At 49.4% G+C, this 18,600-nt stretch overlaps 1 protein-coding gene across 1 annotated transcript in view; it reads right to left on the reverse strand.

Annotated features, from left to right (window-relative positions):
* The window catches only part of POLN (DNA polymerase nu), a 52,440-nt gene extending 42,864 nt beyond the window's left edge, over nt 1-9,576 (reverse strand). Inside the window, exon 1 of the mRNA XM_018049930.1 lies at nt 9,083-9,576. Coding sequence (XP_017905419.1) covers nt 9,083-9,520 — 438 coding nt within the window. The 5' untranslated portion in view covers nt 9,521-9,576. The remainder of the gene's footprint in view (nt 1-9,082) is intronic.

Below are 18,600 nucleotides of genomic sequence, written 5' to 3' on the forward strand. Positions count from 1 at the left end.
AACACCAGGCAAATGCAGCCTGACCCCTCTCAGCTAGTGAGGCCATGCCCCCTCAGGCTGGCCCTGGTCTGCCTTGACAGGTGACAAGAGGTGGGAGAGGCTGGCCTCTTACCGTGAAGACCCTAGTCCAGTGAGGATTCCTTGAGAGGAGATTTCTGACAGTGATAGAGGTTCAAGCCTCATATCATGTAGTGGCTGGAAGCCTGGTCATCACAGACTTCTCAGCTTCTTTCTCCTGGGTTAAAGTCCCAGCTGCGGGTTCGAGACCCACTGGCACGATTGCCCCAATGAGTGGTGGGCAGAGTGCCTGCCTCCACTGGCCCTTGTGGAAGAGCAGGGCCGATGGGAACTGCCTGAACGGACGCCCACAGAGGGGCGGGCTGGAACAGCAGGCTTTCTCTCCTAGCTCTTTCTCCTTCCGTCTTTCATCCACACCTCTACCCCCAAGGCATCGGCTGGGGTGAACTTCACACAACCTCTCAATATTTCTCTGTTCTGTGTTTTCAATCATGGAAAACAGAGTTCTGAGATCTCCTCTGTCATCTCACCTTTGGTTTTCTTATGCCAGGTCTCGAGGACTTTATCCAGCCTCAGGATCTCTAGGCATTAACCGTCAGATTTATATGTAAACATGGGAAATGCCCCCCAAAGATTCTTCTCTGGGTTACGTTCTTAGAGACTGGGGACAGTTGAAATTGGATGGTTTAAAAATCGTCTTTTGCAACACAGCTGGTGGCAATATGCCTTGGCTGATCAGAAGAAGCGGCCCCAGAATGGACCCCTTAACTTTAACACCATTTTACAACTGGACAAAAATACTGTAAGGAGCGCCCCAAAGGGGAGAGGCCCCTCACATGCAGGGCTTTGTGAAACTGTATCCAGACCATGGTTGCAGGGATCCCTGCCGTGTGCTCAGCCTCTGTTTCTGTTTTGCCCCCAAAAGATTGGGAGACAGACTTTCTCACAGATCCCCTCTTTCAACTGCCAACTCGTCGCTGGCATGAGGGTCCTTTCTCATGCCCCCACTCCTTTCTCTTCAGTGCCACCTTCAGCCCGTGGCCTCTGCCTTACCCCTTCGACCCAGGGACCCTGAAACCAGAGCCCCAGTGCTGTCCCCAGTGGGGCTATGATCAGATTCAAAATTAGCCCCACTTTCACACCATAAGGCTTCTACCCCCTCCAGGAAGTAGCTGACAGAAGGGAGAATTACTAGAGTGTATATCTCCTTCTGATGGGGGATGTAGGAATCTGTAAGGAGAGGTTTGGCAGGTTCTCAGGGAACCCTGATGAGTTTAGAGATGAATTTGCCATGCTGGGGTTGACATTCTCCCCGACCTGGCAGAAATCACAGTTATTCTGGCCCACTGTTGCACCCCAGACGAGGAGTGCGTACTAAGAAAGGCCAGGGACCACGCAGACAGCCTCGCGGCCACCAGTGCTACAGCCCCAGAGCAGGACTCCCGTGGAGACTGTGAGGGTCAGGGGGCCAGGCCAGGATGAGACATTATGCTGCTTGTTCATTAGGAGCAATGAAGGGTGAAGCCTGCAAATGACGATAAGGCCCGAGAGGCCACACAGGAAAAAGGTAAAGACTTAGCAACCTTCCAGAGCCGGGTGAGAGGCATTCAGGAAGTACACCAATACCGACCCTGAGTCTGCAGAAGGGAGGTCACTACTGGCCGTGCCTTTTATCACTCAGCGTGCCCCCCATATCAGGAGGAAGTTACAAAAGCTTGAGGCTGGGCCCCAAACCCCACTGTCAACCTTGGCAGAGGAGGCCTTCAAGGTCTATAACAATTGGGACGTGGCAGAGGAAGCCAACAGGGACGGGAGACTAATTAAGAAAACACAGCTCCTAGCTGCCTCGATCCACCTACCACACCGAGAGGACCCTAGCCAGCTGTGGAGGCCGGAGCAGCTGCCCAGGGATCACCGGGGCAGGAGTCAGCGTCTGCGCTTCCCCAGCACCGGAACGGTGCCCTGGAAAAGGGAACGTCCTGGGCACCCTCCTGTGGAAAGCACACAGGGCCACCCGTGGTGGCCCCCGTTCCCGGTGAATCGGAGTCTCCCGGATGCTCTAGAGATTCACAGACACTTGCTGGTGGGGATGGGGTGCCAGCCTGTCTCAGGATCCTATTCGATCCATCCTCATTACTCCAGGGGAGCCTCGGGTCATCCAGGATGCGGCTCGCAGGAGAACGAAACGTCTGGCAGACGCTGGAGCTGGTTGCCCCGCGCCGACTTGGCCAGCTGGCCGAGCTCCAGCTGTGGCTAGACTGAGACGGGAGCTGGCGGGCGGCCACAGGTGCGGTGGCTCAGGCCTCCCCTTGCCCTTGGAGTCAGTCAGGCCTCTTGTCACTCACTCCTTTTTGTATAGGCAGGGAAGTCCTGCCCCCCTCCTTGGAAGAGACTCACTAAATAAACTAGGAACTAGTATATTTTTAGGACAGAATGAAGTCCAAGAAGATAGGGAATTCAAACAGAATGCATCTCTTGGTAGCTCCAGATGACCTGCCTGCTGGTCATCAAAATATTCCCCAGGAAATTAAGCAACAGGAGAACTCTGTGGTATGGGATACTTCAGTGCCAGGAAGGGTAAGCCCTGATGGAAACAAGATTAAAGCCTGGGGAAAGATACCAGGAAGAGACAATATCCTTTAAAGCCTAAGCCCCTGAGGGTGGTAAAACAGCTGCTCACCAAGTTCCTAACACAGGGACTCATTAGGCCCTGCCAATCTCCTTGCAATACCCTGATACCCACCGTCCAGAGGCCTAACAGGGAGCATTGCTTTGTGAAAGACTTAAGGGCAGTGACTAGACAGTCATCCCTATTTAACCAGTAGTACCAAACCCACACACCTCCTCACCCAAGTGCCAGGGAGTGCTCAGTATTTCTCTGTTCTGGGCTCCAAAGACGCATGCTTCTGTATCCGCTACATCCAGGCTCTCAATGCCCTTTTGCTTGTGAACAGAGGGGCCTGACCCCCTGGAGGCTCCCCAAGATACTTGGACAGTGCTTCTGCAGGGTCTTCAGAATGGCCTCCGTTTTTAAAGAAACGAGTTAGCCAAAGAACTGAGGGAACTAAGCCTGAAAAATGGAACTCCATCACAATATACTGAAGACAAAGATGTAAGCAGTGAGATAGAGCAAGACTCAGATCAGAATACTGCTACGGTCCTAATCTTCTGGCAGAAAGGGGAGACAAAGTTTCTCCAACGAAGGCTCAGACAACAACAAAGTTTCTCCAACAACGGGTTCAGCAGGAACAGGAGCCTGGGGTGTGGACTGAAAGACAGCAATTAGCACATTACTATCTCCAACTCCAAGGCTTTCTCGGGATGGCTGGGTTCTGTCGCATCTGGACTCCAAATCATGACCTTATAGCAACCCCCTGTACGAAGCTCTGAAGGGGGACCCTGGGCCAGTCTGCTCCCTACTGTGCTCCTCAGGATCCATGTGGCCCCCAGGAGTGATCTGAGGCTTAGCCCATGTGAAATGACCCAGGGAAGGCCTTTTCTTACTACCGACATCCTACCAGACGAGGCGGTGAGCCAGACCCTGCGATACGTCATTAGTCTAGGCCAAGTTCAGAAGGCACCGCAGGACTCTGCCAACAAGACACTGGAAGCTCCCACTAAAACCCAGCTGAAGGGGCGGCCCCTCCACAAAGGAACCCTGGGGACCAGGGCTCTGTGCTCGCAGTGTAGGGGGCCCAGGTTCAGTCCCCAGTCGGGGAACTAGACCCCACACGCTGCAGCTAGGAGCTCTCACACACCGCAACACAGACCAGAGATCCTGTGGGCCACAGGTAAGACTTGGCACAGCCAAATAAATAACCTTTTAACAAATATTTTTTAAAAAGATACTGACCCAAAAAAAAAAATACCCCAACCTAGAAGGAGGCATCCCCCCAAAACTAGCCCTGGCTGCAGTGGACGGGCCCCAGCAGAGTACCGCTAGCCCCCGCTGCTGTCAAACTACAAAGGGTACCTCGCCGGGTACATTTGTCCAGACCGAAGCTCTTACCTCCCCAAAGCCCGCAGGTTGCAAGGGAGGAGCAACACATGTGTAAGCCAGTGGAGGACCTGAGACACGTGGTCAGACAAGCACCACCAACAGACGAGGAGAAGGCGACGTGGTGGGCCAGACTCCCACTTGCTACTTTTTCTCATATCCTTGCTTGCGTTTTGCCAGCCTGCTCAGCCACCCCAGCCAGGGAGGCAGCTCTGCTGTCTTGGAGGGGCCAGGGAAATACTCAACCATAAGAACGCTTCTGATATTCTATCTGCCACCTAGTCCCCGTGACTTAGGGAACAATGGCTGGGGAACTCGCTTGTCAACATCACCAGAACCATATCGCGAGGGGAACACCAAGGAGAATGTTGGACATGACGTCAATACCCCCAGCTGGCCACCACTCCGCCCCTCGCACTCCCTCTGAACCTGTCAGTTCCGCTGCGAATCAACAGTCTGAGTCGGGACGACTGCCAGCCCCTTGGCCTCTGCTGGTCACACTGCCGCCTTCTGGCAGCCTGTTCCAGCGCTGTAACCTGACTCCCCCACACAGCGGGACGTGAGATGTGGGGTGCACTAGGTTAAACTGCATAAACGGCACTTGCTTCACATGCCTCAAGAACCCTGCCCTGCCCCCAGGTACCCGCCTCTCACCCAGGAAGGAGCTGTACCTGCAAGCTCGCCCACGGGGGCCCTGCTTCAAAGTGTAGCCCCAGCTCCCTGAACAACACGAAAGGGGAATGTGATGGTGGGACGGAAACGTGCCACCCACCCGTCCATCAGCTCAACCTGCCTGTGGGATATGGACCAAACAGGGGTCTGGCTTGTCACTGCGGCCACTGACCAGGCGGGCAACGTGACACACGAGCCATCTGGTTAAGGCCACCGTAAGGCTACACAATCTGAATCCCCAGCATAATGGTCCTTTGACCCCTCACCACGTACTCACTAGCAATAGCGGTGTCCTTCAGGGACTGTGCACTCTTAACAACAGTCAGACAGCCATTCTGATCTGAGCCCCTGACGGCTTTGTTTTCCTCTGCAGACACCCAAACCGCCACATGCTGCGGAGTTACGGCCAGGTCCCATCCTTTTCCAACAGAACTACGGCCTGCAAGTGCACCGATAACATCCACGTCATAGGGGAGTGCACAACGGGAATCACAGGAATGAGAGGGATTTTCACCCTCGGTGGGGCTCGCCCAGGTCATCACCTAACCCAGAGTGCGCCAGGAATGGGCTCCTGCCAACCGGGCGACCAGCAGCCCTGTAGAGGGGTGCTCCGCCGCTCAGGAAGTAACTTCAGGACTCTCACCAAGCAGCCTGCTCGTGTAATGGAACAGACAGGGCAAGACTTAACAGACCCTAAGACCTCTGTTTCTTCTTTGGCTCATGTAATTCTTGATAACCACGGAGCTCCTGGTTACCCTCCAGCAGAGCAAGGCAGTCTGCACATAACCAGTACTTCCTGACGCAGCTGGGTCAGTGCGAGAGGTTACTATTCAGGAGACATACACCCAAGCAGAGGGGCTTCACAGTCTGGGTAGAGGCAACACTGCCTCCACTGTTGGGTCAAGAGTTAACTTGGTAACTTGGTTCCTCCCCTTTCTAAGCCCTTTAGTGGCTATCGTTGTTCTCCTTTCTGGCCCCGTTTAACCTTTAGGTCAAGTTTGTGTCTTCCAGGCTCTAACATCTTCAGGTAAGGCTCCTGATGGCGCAAGGGCTTCAATCCATTCCCAAGGACGGTGACCAGGTCCCTACTGGTCCTTGGAACACTCAGCGAGGGACTTCTACGCCTCTCGAGAGGGGTAGAGTCTGCGGCCCCAGTTCAGCAGGAAGTACCTCCAGAAGGAGAGACCTTGGCCCTTTAACCCTTAAGAAGGGGTGTAGGATCCCCCAGAGGGGAAAGAGTGCTGCACCTGGACAAAGCCTCCTCGAGCGACAGGACACGAAGAAACTGCAAGCGACTAAAAATAACTGCGCACGCGGTCAAGTTGGGACCATTATGGGCGATCGGATACAAACGGGCCAGAATCAAACTGCCATTTCTGAGGTGCTGGGAGCAAAAGCCGGGTACTGCGTGTGATCGCTGCACACGGCCCCAGCAAGGGGGTGGACAGATCCCCCTAAGTAACACCTCCTGCCCAGCCCACAGGATCTGCCCCGTGGCTGCCCCACTGAAGGGCCCTGAGGGGACCTGTCTCTTGTTCTTGCCCCCGTGTGCTATAGCACAAGCCCAGTACAGCCTGAGACTCTCGTCTGGCCTCTTATCAGCATCTGCTGATAGAAGAGTCCAGGGGCCTGGGTTGGCAGCAAACCTCAGAATTAACCCACAGATTCAAAACAATGGCACCACAATGCCAGCTGGATGTTTGAAGAAACTGACAAGTTGACACTAAAATTTATATGGAAATGCAAAGGACCCGGAATACTCAAAACAATCTTGAAAAAGATAAAGAAAGAAGAAACACTTCCTAATTTCAAAACTTATTATAAATCTAAAATAATCAAGACAGTGTTGGACTGGCATACAAATAGACGTATAGATCAACCTTTAAAGAACTTTTTAAACATTTAAATTTACTTATTTTAATTGGAGGCTAGTTACTTTACAATATTGTACCGGTTCTGCCACACATCAGCATGACTCTGCCACGGGTGTACACGTGTTGCCCATCCTGAACACCCCTCTCCTCTCCCTCCCCACACCATCCCTCTGGTCATCCCCGTGCACCAGCCCCAAGCATCCTGTATCCTGCATCAAACCTGGACTGGAGATTCGTTTCTCATATGATATTATACATGTTTCAATGCCATTCTCCCAAATTATCCCACCCTCTCCCTCTCCCACAGAGTCCAAAAGACTGTTCTATACATCTGTGAATGTCCAGAAGTAAACCCTAACATTTGCAATCTACTGAGTTTCTATTAAAGTGCCCCAAAAATTCAGTGGGAAAACAGTCTTTTCAGCAAATAGCGCTGGGAAAACTAGGTATCAACACCCAAGAGGGTGGATTTATGCCCTTATCTCACAGCGCACACAAAAATTAACTCAACTGGATCACAGGTTTAAATGTAAGAGCTCAAATTAAATGCTTAGAAGAAAATAGGGTAAAGCGTTCATGACCTGGGATAGGCAACGCATCCTTAAATATACCAACAAAAGCACAAGCAATATAAGAAGTACTTGACAAACTGGAATCAACGAAAATAAAAAACCTTTTGTGTTTTAAAAACACCATCAAGGACTTTCCTGGGGGTCCAATGGTTAAGAATCTGCCGGCCAACAGAGGGGACACGGGTCTGATCCCTCGTCCAGGAAGATCGCACATTCCGAGGAGCGGCTAAGTCCATGAGCCACAGCTACTGAAGCTGGTGAGTCTGGAACCCGAGCTCGAGCTCCGCAACGAGAGAAGCCACAGCAACAGGAAGCCCGCAGATCTCGGAGAAGAGGAGCCCCTGATTGCCGCAACGAGAGAGAGCCTAGTGCAGCAATGAAGAGCCAGCACAGCCAAAAATAACAGATAAAGTTTAAAAAAAACACCACAAAAAAGTCATCAAGAAATTGCTGAAAACAAGCCACAGATTTGGAGAATTACAAACCATATATCGGACAAGAGACATGTATCAGAATATATAAAGAAATCTTACGGGTCCAAGATAAAACACATATAATCCAATTTAAAGACTGAGCAAAAGACCAGAGCTGGCATTTCACCAAAGAAGACACGCAAAGAGACAACCAGCACACGAGAAGACGCCTAATGCCACCAGTCATTAGGGAAATGCAGCTCGAACCACACTGAGGGACTTCCCTGGAGGGCCAGTGGCTAAGAGCCTGTCTTGCAACTCAGGAGACTCGGTTCCGACCTTGGTCCGGGAACTAAGATCCCACACGCCGCCGCAGAGCAACCAAGCCTGCCCTCGACAGCTACTGAGCCCACACGCCACAGCTCAAGAGCCCATGCATCGCAACAGGAGATCCCGAATGACGCAACAGGAGATCCCCAATGATGCAACAGGAGATCCCGAATGATGCAACAGGAGAGCCCAAATGATGCAACAGGAGATTCCCGAATGACGCAACAGGAGAGCCCGAATGACGCAACAGGAGATCCCGAATGACGCAACAGGAGAGCCCGAATGACGAAACAGGAGAGCCCGAATGACGAAACAGGAGAGCCCGAATGACGCAACAGGAGAGCCCAAATGACGCAACAGGAGATCCCAAATGACGCAACAGGAGAGCCCGAATGACGCAACAGGAGATCCCGAATGACGCAACAAAGATCCCCAAGACGCAACAGGAGATCCCGAATGATGCAACAAAGAAAGATCCTGAATGACGCAACAGAAGATCCCCAAGGACTCAACAGAAGATCCCCAATGATGCAACAAAAGATCCCGAATGACGCAACAGGAGATCCCCAAGACGCAACAGGAGATCCTGAATGACGCAACAGGAGATCCCCGAATGACGCAACAAAGATCCCGAATGACGCAACAGAAGATCCCCAATGACTCAACAGAAGATTCCCGAATGACGCAACAGGAGATCCCAAATAATGCAACAGGAGATTCCCGAATGACGCAACAAAAGATCCCGAACGACGCAACAGGAGATCCTGAATGACGCAACAGGAGATCCCGAATGACGCAACAGAAGATCCCCAAGGACGCAACACAGAAAGATCCCACGTGCCGCAGCTAAGACTCGGTGCAGCCGAGTAAATACATAAGTGAATGAGTATTTTAAACACAACGAAACACCGCTTCACACACAAGAACATGGCTAAAATATGAAAAGTCAGACAAGTGCTGACAAGGAGGAGGAGAACTTGGACTGGAGAACTTGCTGGTGGAGCGTGAAATGGTCTAAGAGACCTGGAAACACTGGGCAGTCTCTTAACCCTGCTGAGAGCTGCGCATGGTCACTCACCACTGGGGGAGGGGGAAGGCGTAAGCCCTTATTGCCAGCTCTCCCAGCAAAATCAGACACTAAGAAAACGGGTTTGCTTCACGGTGCCTACAAAACAGAAACAAACACGACCAACCCCATCCACCGACCTGGCCAGCTCTCAGCTGGGTGGAGCCGTCCTCATACAGCAGAGTCACCACCACGGTGGCTGCCTGCTTGAGCATCTCGGTCAGCCGGCTTTGCTCCAAAGCATCCAAGTGTCTGATGTCGCAGAAATCAGTTGTGAATGCCTTTCGGTGCCTGGAATTGAGGTAGGTTTCGACCTCACCAGCACCTTCTTCCAATATCACAAGTTTACTTGTTTTTGCTGATGAATTGTTACATGAGACATGGTTTCCTGTAAGATTCGTGCTTTCTCTGTTGTTTTCGTTGGTTATGTTTTCCTTTGGGAGGTGTTTCCTTTTACGCTCCATTTTCTGTAGAACCGAGGCCTGTTGGTCACACTGTGGAACTGAACACCTTGAAGGAGCCGCTGAGCTGATACCCTTCTGGTTTTGGTCGGCAGACAGCTGATCTGTGACTCTCATACCAGAGGACTGAGGACAGAACTTGGTGGAAACTCCTGACGGCTGGCTCGTAAGCAAATGAAGATTCTACAGAAAAATGGAAAATATGTCACAGAATATGGATTCGTCAGACAGGTCTATAAACCAAAGTAGAATCTGATAAAACCCATCTAAGGTAAAGCGGGGACATGGCTTCACATCAACTGCGACCCAACTTCCTAAAGAGCTGTGGCGCGTCTTCCTGAGCGGTGGCTCTTCTCAACCCGGGCAGGAGCACCTGGCTGCACCCTGGGCTGGAAAAGACAGGGGCTAGTGGAGAAGGCCTCCCAGCTCAGCCCTGCGCCGGGGCCGCGTGTGACAGGAGATGCCGTGGAGGGGGATGTGCTGAGCACGAGTACAAGACTGAGGATGAACCACTGACGGTTTCCAAGCAAAGGCCATTTACAGAGAAAATAAAATCACCACAGCTCTACCTACTCAACTTCTTAAAACACTGCAGCTCAGCAGCAACATCCTTCCTGTTTCGATCTAGTGGGATACTCATTCGCCGATGCACAGACTCGGCGCACAGGAGCGTGAGCAAACTCCAGGAGACGGGGAGGGGCAGGGAAGTCGGCCTTGCTGCAGTCCATGGGGTGGCAAAGAGCTGAACTCGACTTAGGGACCGAACGAGAACCACCACCACGGTCTGAACTGTTAGGCCACCTCCCCCACTGACTCACAGTTGAGGTCTTGGTAACACGACCTCTTCTCATCTCTCCTCCACGCTCAACCACATGCCTCGCCCACTGTAAACTTTGGTCGTTTAGTCACTAAGTCCTGTCCAGCTCTTTGTGACTCCATGGACTGTGGCCCACCAGGCTCCCCAGTCTGTGGGGTGTCCCAGGCAGGAATACTGGAGTGGGTTGCCAATTCTTTCTCCAGGGGATCCTGCCAACCCAGGGATCAAACCTGTGTCTCCTGCTTGGCAGGTGGATTCTCTACCACTGAGCCACCTGAGAGGCCCCACTGTAAATTTTATACCCTTCTTTTCTGAACTGCTCTTTATTTTCACTACCCCAAAGCTCCAACTCTTCTTCCCTTAACCTAAAAAATTATCCCAAAGTCCTTCCCCACTCTCTAAAGGTGAGGATATTGAGACAGACCATTTCCTAGACCTCAACTCGGAGCGCTCACACTTCAGAAAGGTGTCCCAGATTCCTCTCCCACCACCAGAGAAAAGCAGGGCGCGCCAGCACGAAAACTGGGTCAGCGTCTCCGCAGGGGTCCCAGAGCACTCAGCCCTGACTCCTACTGTGACACTGCTTCCCCGAGTCATGGAGAAATACTGCGCTTCTCTATCCTTCTCGTCCCCTCATACAAGAAAACTATAAGCTCCTGGAGGAGGACTTCTTTTGTTTCTTAACCACTGTATCCGCAGTGCCCAGCATATGGTTGACACGTGATAAATATTCGTTGAAAAAGTGAAAGCTATCTGTTTAGAATTACTCGTATCTGCAAAGACTCACCTCTTTTTCCAGTGATTGAGTCTTTCCATCTTCAGGTAGTGCTGAACACTTAACACTGAATTTGTCTACGACATCTGCAGCTTTAAAAGACACAGAAAGGAAACACAAGAGAACAAGGAAACATTAAAATCTAAGTCACATAATAAACTAAACATTGAAAATAGCCTCTATAATCATTTCCTCATCACTTACTTAACTGAAACAATGTAAGAAAATTTACAAACAAAAGACATACTACCACTGCAGTAAACATTTAGGCAAAATATCTGCGAGTTAAGTGGAGACAGATCTATGTAACCAGGAAATGTTTACCGAAAAGTATCACTTGGTATGAGCATTTGAATACTTGATTTTGAAAAGCCAAGTTAAATATTTTACAGAAAGCTTGCATGTATTAAAAGTTTGAAGAAATTCTTAGATGGAATAATTGTGTAACAGAACATTAGAGATTCAGTAAAGCACATAAACTTCTCATTTAGATTTTAACAAGCTTGGGCTGGACAGGAAGTGATGGAACTGGGTTCAATCCCAGACAACATAACTCAAGTATCTATAACAATGATAATAACCAACAAGTGCAAATGGGGGAAACCTTTCCTTTACAATAGAGAAGTTACACTTACAATTAATTTAATAAGAAAGGCACAAGACACTCAATGATGAAAACTTAAAATCTTACAAAATGGCATAAAGCATGATCTATACAAATGGAAAACCACAGCATTGAGATAGGAACAAAATATTTAATTCTCCCAAATATAAATTTAATGCAATTCCCATCAGAGGCCCTACAGGGCTCTTTTAACTGAAAAAAGAAAACACTTCAAAGTACATAGGAAATTTAAATGTCTGAAAATAGAGAAAGTAAGTTGCTTTGTTTGTTTCTGACAGAGGGTTGGCCATGCTGTGCAGTATATGGGATCTTGCTTCTCTGACCAGGGACTGAACCCCTATCCCCTGCACTGGGAGGCAGAGACTCAGTCGCTGGATCACCAGGGAAGTCCCAGAAGGTCAGCTGAGTCACTCAGTCGTGTCCAACTCTTTGCAACCCCATGGACTGCAGCATGTCAGGCTTCCCTGTCCATCACCAGCTCCCGGAGCTTGCTCAAACTCATGTCCATCAAGTCAGTGATGCGACCCAGCCATCTCATCCTCTGTCGTTCCCTTCTCCTGCCTTCAATCTTTCCCATCGTTAGGATCTTTTCTAAGGAGTCAGTTCTTCCTATCAGGTGGCCAAAGTTATCGGAGCTTCAGCTTCAGCATCAGTCCTTCCAATGAATATTCAGCACTGATTTCCTTTAGGACTGACAGGTTGGATCTCCTTTCAGTCGAAGGGATTCTCAAGAGTCTTCTCCAACACCACAGTTCAAAACCATCAACCCTCTTGCTTTTTTGATGATCCAACAGGTGTTGGCAATTTGATCTCTGGTTCCTCTGCCTTTTGTAAATCCAGCTTGAACATCTGGAAATTCTCAGTTCACATACTGTTGAAGCCTTGCTTGGAGAATTTTGAGCATCACCTTGCTAGAGTGTGAAATGAGTGCAACTGTGCATTAGTTTGAACATTCTTTGGCATTGCCTTTCTTTCGGATTAGAATGAAAACTGACCTCTTCCAGTCCTGTGGCCACTGCTGAGGTTTCTAAATTTGGTGGCATATTGAGTGTAGCACTCTAACAGCATCATCTTTCAGGATTTGAAATAGCTCAACTGGAATTCCATCACCTCCACTAGCTTTGTTCGTAGTGATGCTTCTGAAGGCCCACTTGACTTCACATTCCAGGATGTCTGGCTCTAGGTGAGTGATCACACCATCGTGATTATCTGGGTCGTGAAGATCTTTTTTGTACAGTTCTACTGTGAACTGTCACCTCTTTCTTTAATATCTTCTGCTTCTGTTAGGTCCATACCATTTCTGTTCTTAATTGTGCCCATCTTTGCATGAAATATTCCCTTGGTATCTCTGATTTTCCTGAAGAGATCTCTAGTCTTTCCCATCCTATTGTTTTCCTCTATTTCCTTGCATTGATCACTGAGGAAGACTTTCTTATATCTCCTTGCTATTCTTTGGAACTCCACATCCAAATAGGTGTATCTTTTGTTTTCTCCTTTGCCTTTAGTTTCTCTTCTTTTCTCAGCTATTTGTAAGGCCTCCTCAGACAACCATTTTGCCTTTTTGCATTTCTTTTTCTTGGGGATGGTCTTGATCAATGCCTCCTGTATGTCATGAATCTCCGTCCATAGTTCTTCAGGCACTCTATGAGATCTAATCCCTTGAATCTATTTGTCACTTCCACTGTATAATCATAAGGGATTTGATTTAGAACATTCCTGAATGATCTAATGGTATTCCATACTTTCTTTAAGTCTGAATTTGGCAATAAGGAGTTCATGATCTGAGCTATAGTCAGCTCCCGGTCTTGTTTTTGCTGACTGTATACAGCTTCTCCAACTTTTGCTGCAAAGAATATAATCAATCTGATTTCAGTATTGACCATCTGGTGATGTCCATGTGTAGAGTTGTCTCTTATGTTGTTGGAAGAGGGTGTTTGCTATGACTAGTGTGTTCTCTTGACAAAACTCTGTTAGCATTTGCCCTGCTTCATTTTGTACTCCAAGGCCAAACTTGTCTGTTACTCCAGGTATCTCTTGACTTCCTACTTTTGCATTCCAGTCTCCTATGATGAAAAGGACATCTTTTTTGGGTTATTAGTTCTAAAAGGTCTTGATAGAACCATTCAACTTCAGCTTCTTCGACATTAGTGGTTGTGGCATAGATGTGGATTACCGTGATATTGAGTGATTTGCCTTGGAAACGAACAGAGATCATTCTGTCGTTTTTGAGATTGCACCCAGGTACTGCTTGAGAAAGCTGAGCGCCGAAGAATTGAACTGTGGTGTTGAGAAGACTTTTGAGAGTCCCTTGGACTGCAAGGAGATCCAACCAATCCATTCTAAAGGAGATCGGTCCTGGGTGTTCTTTGGAAGGAATGATGCTAAAGCTGAAATTCCAGTACTTTGGCCACCTCATGCGAAGAGTTGACTCATTAGAAAAGACTCTGATGCTGGGAGGGATTGGGGGCAGGAGGAGAAGGTGATGACAGAGAATGAGATGGCTGGATGGCATCACCGACTTGATGGACATGAGTTTGAGTGACCTCTGGGAGTTGGTGATGGACAGGGAGGCCTGGCGTGCTACAGTTCACGGGGTTGCAAAGAGTCAGACACAACTGAGCGGATGAACTGAACTGAACTTCATTTCAGACTCTTTTGCTGACCATGATGGCTACTCCATTTCTCTAAGGGATTCTTGCCCACAGTAGTAGACATAATAGTCATCCAAACTAAATTCACCCGTTCCAGTCCATTTTAGTTCACTGATTCCTAAAATGTCGTTGTTCACTCTAGCCATGTCCTGTTTGACCACTTCCAATTGACCTTGATTCAGGGACCTAACATTCCAGGTTCGTATGAAATATTGTTCCTTACAGCATTGGACTTTATCTCTATCACCAGTCACATCCGCAGCTGAGCGCTGTTTTTACTCTGGCTCTGTCCCTTCATTCTTTCTGGAGTTATTTCTCCACTCTTTTCCAGTAGCATACTGGGCAGCTACCAACCTGGGAAGTCCATCTTTCAGTGTCCCATCTTTTTGCCTTTTCATGCTGTTTATGGGGTTCTCAAGGCACGATGCTGAAGTGGTTTGCCAGTCCCTTCTCCAGTGGACCACGTTTGTCAGAACTCTCCACCATGACTCACAGCATGCCTCATAGTTTTACTGAGTTAGACAAGGCTGTGGGCCATGTGATCAGTTTGATTAGGTAAGTTTAAAAAAAGATTGAAGACGACTTGCTTTGCCAGATTATCAGAACATACCATAAAGCCACTGTGATCAAATATACAAGGTATTTGAATAGGAGTAGACAAGAAGACCTCTAGAACAGCGTAGAAAATCCAGAAGCTGACCCCAAGGCTTATGAGAATTTAATATATAGTGAAAATCATATTTCAGTTCAGTAGAGAAGGATAAATCAGTAAACAGGGAAAGGACAATTAGCACCACTTCTGAAAGAAAATAATACATTGGAAAAAGTAATGGGACAAAAAAGACCAACAGTTAATATTTATACTAGACAACAAATTACACTGACCAAAAATGAAAAATTCTGCGGAAAATGAGCAAAAGACACAGAGAGGCAACACACAAAATAGCAATTCCAAAAAGCAAACAAACACGATGTGATACTCAAACTCTGTAGTAGTCAGGGAAACGCAAGCTAAATATACTTGGAGACGGAGAAGAGGCAGTCTCACTCCTCACTGGTAAAAATGTGAATAGTTCGGACCTTTCTGTGGGGGTGTGTGTGGGTGTGTGAGAAAACAGTTCATCACTAGAATGGACTGCCACTGATTTCCATGACGGGTGGGAGGCTGGAAGCTACGACCCCAGGGTCTTTCAAGTCTAAGAGCCGATCAAAACTGCCTCCCATGGCCACAGTTCCTCCTGCGGTGCAAAGAATACTTGTACCACGAGTATTGTACCACAGAATACTGCTTTTTTACGTGGCGTGAAAGCAACCTGAGGCATCTGGTTTTAAATTCCATTTCTCTCTTTTATATTTATCTATCTCTTCCATAAGGTTCGGCACAATTTTCTGGCAGAGATCCTCCAGTAAAGTCACATTATCGTCATGTATTTTAGCTTGCTTCTCCAGACATTCCAGGAAACTTCTAGAGGTCATCTGGAATTTTGGAATCGGCTCCCTCAGGAGGAAGATCATGCTCTTTACGTTCTCAGAGCTGATACCTTCTGACAGTTCGTGGAGCAGGTTTCTGGTTTCAGGACCTAATGAAGCTCAGGTTCTTGATGTCTCATCACAGGAAGAATTCAGTGAGGGACAAAGCGATAGGTAAGAAGTGGGTTTACTCATATTCAGAGAGAAGCACACTCCACAAAGTGTGGGCCATCGCAAACGGTGAGTGCGGCCTGGGATCTTTTTGGAAAGCAAAGTGTCAACACATTAAAAACACACACATAAGTCTCAGGAGTTGGAGAGAAAAGGACAAACCCAAAGGGACCAAAGGTGGGCCTCAGGGATGCGACCAGTGTTCTGTTTCCTGATCTGGGTGAAGGTTACAGGGGTGTTCAGTCCGTGAAATTTTGAGCTATGATCTTAGGATAGATGTACTGGGTATTTGTGTGTTGTAACCTCAACAAAAACAAAGAGGTATAAAATACATAAATCATTTAATGAAACCGCCTCACTGCTGGCTATCTATTTCATAGAAATAGATGCAACAGTAAACAGGTTTAAGCCAAAACATTTATGACAGTCAGGCGTTATAGCAAAGGACTGAAAGCAAAGCAAAAGCCATCAAGGGGGTAGTGGAGGAGTCAATCATGTAGCGTCCGCACCGTGAAGCACAGAGCCCCGAACACAGTGAGCTGTGTTAGTCAACCTGAAGATGCAGAGCTCTGTGAAAGTGTGATCTCGTTTTTTTTAAATGACATTTATGTACGTATACCCATACACTGGCAGAGGTCTGGTCCCTGGGAGGCTGACCTTGAGAGGAAGGCTTGCATGAGGACATTGATCCTCACTCTCAGGATCAATGTCTGTAGGGGAGTGAAGGACTGATGCAATTGCTATGAAGGCCTGCTCTGGACCTGGCATGCTTCTACAGAACTGTCCCCAGGAGGGTCAACCTCTGCACCCACCAGTCACTACCTGGTTGCTCCTGGGAAAGGAGTGTGCCCTTGGGAAAAGAAGCTCTTTGCAGCTGAGGCAACCATCAGGAGGGGCTGTGCTGCCAATAGTAGCTGGGATGATAAGCAGGAGGCTCTGGGTACCCCTGTTCACTAGTCCTCACTACGATCACCAGACACGCAGTTCAGACGTGTTTGGGAGCAGTTCCTTCGGGACTCCGCTGGGCCTCCTCCTGGGGGAACTTCAGGGCAAGGTTAGCCTCCTTGTCCTGCAGCCAGTCTCAAAGCTGCAGATCTTTGCTCCTCTCTACCACCCATCCTGAGGGCCCCTCACCCTGGCTGGGCACCTCTGCTGGTCTTGGTAGCTCGTCTGATCATGACCTAAACCCTCATCCCTGAGAGGTGAAGTCCCTGGTCGTCATGCCCTTTTCAGGCACGGCCACCGCATTTACCGTCAGACGTGGACAGTGGACCAGGGGGTGTCCAATCACATCACCTGGGCCTCAAGCAGATGCTTTCCTGTCCCCTTTATGTGACGGCAGCCCTGACTCCTGGTAACAGGAAGTCACCCCTCGTAGGATGGAGAGTACGTCTTTGGCCCGCCAGTGTCTTGGTATAAGAAACTTGAAATGACTGGGCAGCAACTACAGCTTGAAGAAAGGCATTCTTCCTATGCCTTTGGCAAATTTACCTTGGGGAGTCAAGACTAAACCTGCAGAACCCAGAAACATAGAGAGAAAAACACACTTATTGAGGGGGTTCTGGGAGCGATGCTGGGCAGGGTTGCTCCCGCTGCCACCTTCTGGGTCCCAGTGTCCTTAACCATCTCCCCTGGGGACCCTGCCTCCTGCAACGGTCACTGACATCCAGGGAATACTGCGGCCTGGAGGTTACTGGAGCTGACCTGCTACCCACCACTCCATCACTGCACCACCCGTGCGGCCGTGACAGAGCCCGTGGGTCCCAGGATCACATGCCAGCTGCAGCCCCTGTGCCGTAGAGGTGGGTCCTTATGGCCAGGGCAGTGCTATGCAGGACTGCAGGTCAGTGGGTCAAATGCTCTTGTGAGCCTTGAAGAACAGAGCTCACTGAGGTCCTGTGTGTGGGAAATGCAAACCCAGGCCTGGAACATGTGTGGATTCTAGTCAAAACAAAGCTCAGCACCTCTGAGGGCACAAGGGGATCAGCGTTGCAAGCTAGCCCCCAGGTGACTGTTCTCCAAGAGGATCAGCATTGCAAGCTAGCCCCCAGGGACTGTTCTCAAAGTCTGGTGCTACTGGGGACCCAGCGTTCGGTCTGAAGTTGGAAGGCTGGATAGCAGAGGTGAAGCAAGGCAGGCCCTGGGGCGTGGGAGCACTATGCCGCAGGCAGCCTCCACCCCAGCCCCTTGCTCACTCCATCAGCAGCCCAAGCGGCCTGTTCCAGGACAGCACATGGCCAGATGGTGGGCATCACTCAGCCAAGCCATTCCAGGTATGTCCCTTCCTTCCATACTCTCTCAGGTGGCTGCTCCCGGGTCTGCTGTTACTGTAACCTTCAGAGTTCTTTACTTCTCGGCAACTGATCCCATTACTAGTCAGTAACGCTTTGCACTTTCGCTGGTCCAGTGCCTACACGGTTTCTGTGCCCTGGCCAGCCCAAGTCTCATCCACTCCCTTGACAGGCCCTGGTACCTTGGCCAGGTTATGTCATGACTCAATGGCCAAAAGACAAGGAGGAGGCAGTTCCTGAGGGGGAACGTATGACTTCTAAAGGCAGAGCCCTCTTGCATCTTCCTGTGGGGGCAGAGAGGAAGGGGCTGGCCTTTGACAGAGGAGTAGCTACTTCAGCATGTCCCAGAAGCACCCGGGAGTCAAGATTTGAAGGCACCAATCCAGACGTCCCCACC

Source organism: Capra hircus, chromosome 6 (genome assembly GCF_001704415.2).
Source record: "Capra hircus breed San Clemente chromosome 6, ASM170441v1, whole genome shotgun sequence".
NCBI lineage: Eukaryota > Metazoa > Chordata > Mammalia > Artiodactyla > Bovidae > Capra > Capra hircus.